The 5,753-nt window shown below is 33.1% G+C and overlaps 1 protein-coding gene across 1 annotated transcript; it reads right to left on the reverse strand.

The window, feature by feature from the left end:
* Window positions 1–882: 882 nt before the first annotated feature.
* On the reverse strand, window positions 883–3,658 carry LOC134244514 (uncharacterized). The gene is made up of 6 exons (XM_062726777.1): window positions 3,460–3,658; window positions 3,144–3,321; window positions 2,870–2,943; window positions 1,747–2,549; window positions 1,314–1,638; window positions 883–1,202 (listed from the first exon to the last, which is right to left on the reverse strand). Exons 1-6 carry the CDS (start codon window positions 3,656–3,658, stop codon window positions 883–885), a joined length of 1,899 nt encoding a protein of 632 aa, XP_062582761.1.
* Between the last annotated feature and the right edge of the window lie 2,095 nt (window positions 3,659–5,753).

Genomic DNA, 5,753 nt, shown 5'->3' on the forward strand with positions numbered 1-5,753 from the left:
CTTGATTAATAATTCTTGAAGAAAGTAGTATCGCAAGAGGCATCTAAAAGTATACCATGTTAACTGGATGGTATTCTGCTTAATGAAAATGTTTATCAGAAGAGTGTAAAAAAAAGATGCATATTTTTGAGCAGAGTATTAATGAACCTTAATTTTATCCTATGTCCTATTAAAAAAATGTTTATTTAATCTAGGAACAGATTGAAGGATTGCTGATTGCATATTTATATTACGTATGTGTTGGCGTTGAATTTCTCAAATTCAAACTGTCTTGAAGAAGATTCTACCTGTTCTACTCTAAATCCATTCATTACTTTCGATGAAAGTACAATTAATAAACAACAAACACACCATTTGCACATAGCAACGACACGCAGCAGGTTTATTTGTACGTGTACCGGTACATAACATATGCAAAATATGAAAATCAATTTGTATATACATGTTTATGTTGGATTGAATAAATCATGATAAAATTTAAACTTTATCGTGCTCTACGTGTCGTCCTAAGGTTGTATATACCGTCATGACCACTTCTGTTGAATACCAATTCTAAATGATGAAAAGAGAGGCCTGATGACGAAATTTTCTTTGCTATGTTTTCTGAAATAACATGGTTTGCAAAAACTCGAAGTTTAACTTACTGCTACATTGGAGATACAAAATATCAAAACAACTTTCAACAGTAAATGTATATTTCAAAAAATTACTCTGCACTTCATGGACTAGAAGTTCCGTGAGTTGTTGCAACACTTTGCAGTCCTCCAGATCATCATGAGCATTGTAGGTGATGTTCAAAATGCTCGATACCAGGCTTTCTAAGGAAAACTTTTGTCGCTGTGGGAGTGATTTTCTGAAGAACTCCAAAGTGTCACAAAACTCTCAGAAACTTCTCTTTACATCAACTGTGGGCACCTTTTGCATTGCTCTACAAAATACTAAACTGTCAAACTTTCTACAGTCATGAGCAAATAAAATAGGATTTTTCAATGAATGAAGCCAAGATTGAAAGTTGCGTAGCGCCTGCTCTAACGAAAGACAGGCGACAGGGCTGCCATACTTGAACATAATTGTGCCGTCAAATGTAAGTCCAATTACTTTTGATGCTGATGCTGATGCTGATATAGGAATATCTGGCTTCACATATGTTGAAAACTGCATTTCATTATGGACTGCAGCAATCTGGACTATGTCTGCAACTCCTGTAAAAAATAATACAGTAAAGCATACATGTACTCATGAAATCAGACTAATAAATAGTTCACATCAGATTTCAGATATCACTATATTTTACATGTATTGATCAAGTATACCTAAGCCAGTTGTTTCAAGATCAAAGTAAACTCTGGTGTAATCATCAGATGGTAAAGGTATTTGGATTACTGCTGGAGGGGGAGGGGGGATTGTTTCAACTGATGCTGTTGGAAATCCTGCAAGATTGATGCCTGGCTGATATGTCACACCTTCCCTCATTTCCATTATGTCTGCTTTTGAGTACTTTGTCCCTTTCCTCTCAGCGCGTTTCCTTTTAAATGCACGTGATTGCATTTCACTTTCTTCCCTTTGTCTTTTCTTTTGTCTTCGTTCAACATAGATTTGGGTTTCTCTACCAGGGGAAAGTCCCAATTCTTCATTAGCCTACAATGATGAATAAATATATAAATATTGTAAAATACAAATATTATGTTTATTTCACATATTTCCTTTCTGCATGCACATTATGCAATTATAGGTATACTTTCTTACCTGAAGTACATACTGCTCCCCCATGTTCTGTTGACACACAGCTGCTGCTACTCTAACAGATGTACTCTCTGAAGTTGAATAGCATCTGTTTTTTGGATTTTTGTGTGCAACCATTTGGTTGAAGTTCTCGTTACGTTGAGTACTTTCCAGGGTTGAGAGCTTGTCAGCAATTTCTGAATACTGTGTGAAGATCTGATTCAGTTCAGTGAACAATTCCTTATCTGATAAGTATTTTCCGTATGGGAGGTTCTTTGGAATGTATTTATCTGGCCTTTGAAGATATCTGCACCATGTTTCACTGCACTTTTGATGGTCACCATACAAATGATGTGGTATGGCCAGCAGGTTATCTCTCAAAGTTGATGGGCTATCTTTGTTAGAAGCTAAGGCATAACAGAAACATTTCTTGATGTGATTAATTGTCTTTGAACTGAGCACCTTGTGTAGTTTTTTATCTTTCTGTACTGTGTATAGAGTATTTGTAAAGTTCTTCACAGTGTGGTTCCTGTCACTTGATTTGTGAATGGATTCATCTACTTCTCTCCTTATTTTTGCTATTGTTGTTGCATCATCATCCATTACTATAGTTCTCACCTGATGTCCTTTCTCTTTGATGTTATTTAGAATGTCCACGGCCATTGCTGGTTCCATGGCTTTAGAGCTGCCATCCCAGTTTTTTCTGCAATCATGGGGGGAGGCAATTTCTCCTTTCCTGAATGCTATATCACACTTTCTACAACTCTTGTTCTTTACACTAAATCCCACCAATTTCTTTGTTTCCAAACCAAACATTGATCCATGACCTGAAATTTTATAAGAGTGAATTAGTTCTTACAATATTGTTAATTTTTATTTTCATTGTAGTGGAGACACCTAGGGTTTATAAGAGCTATCGTTCTTGGCGTTCCCGACGCTGCCCGTCTGATTTTCCATAGTTTTATATACAGTCGTAATTATTTTTACGGGAGCTTGACTCCATTCAATTTCTTTGAAATCTTCTTTATATAGTGTCTATTTTTGAACAACTTGATTCCTGAAAGTATTTTTAATTATCCATAATGTCTACAGTCAATTTCCACTGCAAGCCCTTTTCTATTTCAAAATTTACGTCAGATTTACATACCAGAAAGACTACTATAATCTCTTCCACTGCCGCGTTTCTGCCAACCTGCATCATATGACAGGACAAGACCATTGCTACAATATAAAAGTATAATTTTATTTACATTTTATGCAGGTAGATTGTCAATCATTACATAAAAGACATTAATCATAAGCCTGTATGCACAATAAGACATGCATGCATGATTAGCATTTTAATAAAAACATATATATGATCTACAAAACAGTGAATATACATCTACAATTTATAATTGAGAAAAGAAATGTTTGCAAACCTTGACTTTTCTGCTTCTTGTGCTAGGGCATTATCACATGATTCATTGGCTATTTTTTCAATTGCAGATCCTGCTTTTCTCTCTTGCTTTTTTAAACTTTTTGGGGTGATACATGGAATATTGAGGGTGGCAAAAATTCTTGAAATGGCTGCCTCACCAATTCCAGCATGAACAAGAGCTGAAAATAATATAAAATAGAATTGTACCTGTACTAATTAAAAAATAAGGAAAAGTGCACTTACATAGAATATATATACATTAAATGTTTTACATATAAAAACTTATGATAACAACAATACATTTAAATATTACCTACCAACTCCAAGTTTAGTATTAATATGAAAAGATCCTTGGCCATTTTTCTCATCATTCTGTCTACGGCCAGTCGCCACTGATGTAACTTCACCACATTCACATTTGATGTAAAAAATACTCGCTAAGCCATATTTTCTCTCCTTTACAACATTTACAAGATGTAATGGCTTTTTACATGAGGGGCAGCCCGTAAACAACATTTCTGCGAAGTATTTTAAGTCAATAACACGTCTGCCATGCAGAACATATTCACTATCAACTTCTTTGGCGTCCGTGGAAGACTCAGCGCAAGATTTACTCTGTCAAGCTAGTTCTGACTCACACAATGTTACATGTGCATTATCTGACCCACAATCAACATTATTATTGTTTATATCAGTCTCCACATTGTTCTTTTTCATTACTTTGAACCTGCCATTCTTGAATCTTTTCCTACCTTCCATCACTAACAACGCGCGTTATTTTTCATCTCTACATAAAAAAGAGTTCCACATGGACTACAAAAATTTCGGTCGGTAAAAACGGAATTCTGATAAAAACGGAGAAGAATTTTGTGCGAGTTATCTCGCTTATCAGAGTATTTATGACCCTTAACGATTGATGAAAAAGAAGATTGATGTAAGAACCAACCAGGGAAAGGCACAGATTGTTTAAAGATTTAAGCAAAAATAAATATATGAGAAGGGGTACATTACATCCAAAGTTTTGTAAAAATTACTGGTTTATTAATTAAATCAAACAAAAAATAGTTCATATATAGTATATTCCCCTAACTTTTTATCAGTAATTCAGAATAATAAAAAATCAAACACAATTTTATATGTTTGTAGCGGGTATTCCCGGCAATATGATGGAAAACACCAGTTGATAATTTATACGTTTATTTTGATGATATCTTTAGATGATTGGAATATGATATAACGAAGTCCTGTAATATACAAATTGCGTCATAAAAATATGTACAAAATATTATTTCAATTAAATATTACGATTATAAAATATAACAAAATATCTGTCTTCCCTTTTACAGTAAATTATCATCATTCTATATGATAACACATAAGAAATACACTTTAAACATGATGTAAGGGAAATAACTCTTATAATGCAATTACACTTTACAATCTTGTGAAGAGTTATCTTTCTTCGATATTTCTTTACAAATCATAAAAATATATATACAGATAGACATACCAATTTATGGAACTGAACTTTCTCCAATGCAAGTTTACATATTCGTTATATATGGAGATACCTATGTACAATAAATGTAATAATAAGGACTTGCTCTAAACAAATACCTTTCTCAAAATAAATAATTATTTAGATTATCTTGATTACCAAAATCTTCACTTCAAACTATTTTCAGGTTTATATACAAATTAATCTATAGGAAAACTTCATCAGATTTATCAATATCTGAATAAATAGACAGATAACTCAAAATGTAACAATTAAAAGTAAAATATCTTGTTTTCCATATTTTTAACTAAATATTATAGAAAACATATATTGTGGCATAAAACAAGTAAAAACTTACATTTCAGGAATTGTCCAAGGTCTCAATTCTAGAGTCTAAACTGAATAAAACTCACTACCCCACAAAGACCAAAACACTGACCAATAAAAACTAAGCATTTCAAACCTTGACCAATAGATATGTGTGTGGTCATGTAAAAGTGTATGTACAGGTGTGGATCCAAAGGGGTGTATATCTATAGCACTAAATACCCAAGTTAGTAAAGAATAGAAAGAATAAAGCTTTAACGGAAAAAACTTATCATTTATAACATATTTAATAGTTTATTAATTTATTTAATTTATATTTAATATTTATTTTATTTCATTTAAAATCACTCCAACTTTTATTATTTCAAATAAAAGTACCTCTACTACAAACTCCCCCCCATTAGAAAATGACGTCCCCGTCATTTCTCTAATGGACTTACCAACTACACTCTGTTCTCTTACTGCAATTCTTCAAGTTAACTGGACGATCTGAAATAAAAACAAATATATACAATTAAAAACAGATTAATTTCTCTTTAAAATATCTAGCATGGTCTGAACTATTTCTTTTTCATATGACTTCATCTCTGTTGAAGACGTCAAACGATTCAGATAATCGCACTTCTTCATCCATTCTTGTTGCTGCTGTTGCTGAGCTAAGACATATTCCTGGGGGTTCAATCTATCTGGTTTTCTTCTCTCCCTAGTACTTCTCCTTGGTAACACTGGTACAGGTTCTTCTACTTTATCATCAGATCTAGGACTACTAGCTTCAGCATGTTCCTG

Source organism: Saccostrea cucullata, unplaced genomic scaffold (genome assembly GCF_032062105.1).
Source record: "Saccostrea cucullata isolate Sc308-1 unplaced genomic scaffold, CSIRO_AGI_Scuc_v1 ctg294, whole genome shotgun sequence".
Classification (NCBI taxonomy): domain Eukaryota; kingdom Metazoa; phylum Mollusca; class Bivalvia; order Ostreida; family Ostreidae; genus Saccostrea; species Saccostrea cuccullata.

Bases quoted from the DNA above. Each gene is read 5' to 3' on its own strand.
- LOC134244514 (XM_062726777.1), bottom strand. From the start codon at position 3,658: ATGTTGTTTACGGGCTGCCCCTCATGTAAAAAGCCATTACATCTTGTA. The intron at 3,322-3,459 runs GTAGGTAATATT...TATTATTTTCAG, and splicing joins TAATACTAAACTTGGAGTTG to CTCTTGTTCATGCTGGAATT. The intron at 2,944-3,143 runs GTTTGCAAACAT...TTTATATTGTAG, and splicing joins CAAGAAGCAGAAAAGTCAAG to CAATGGTCTTGTCCTGTCAT.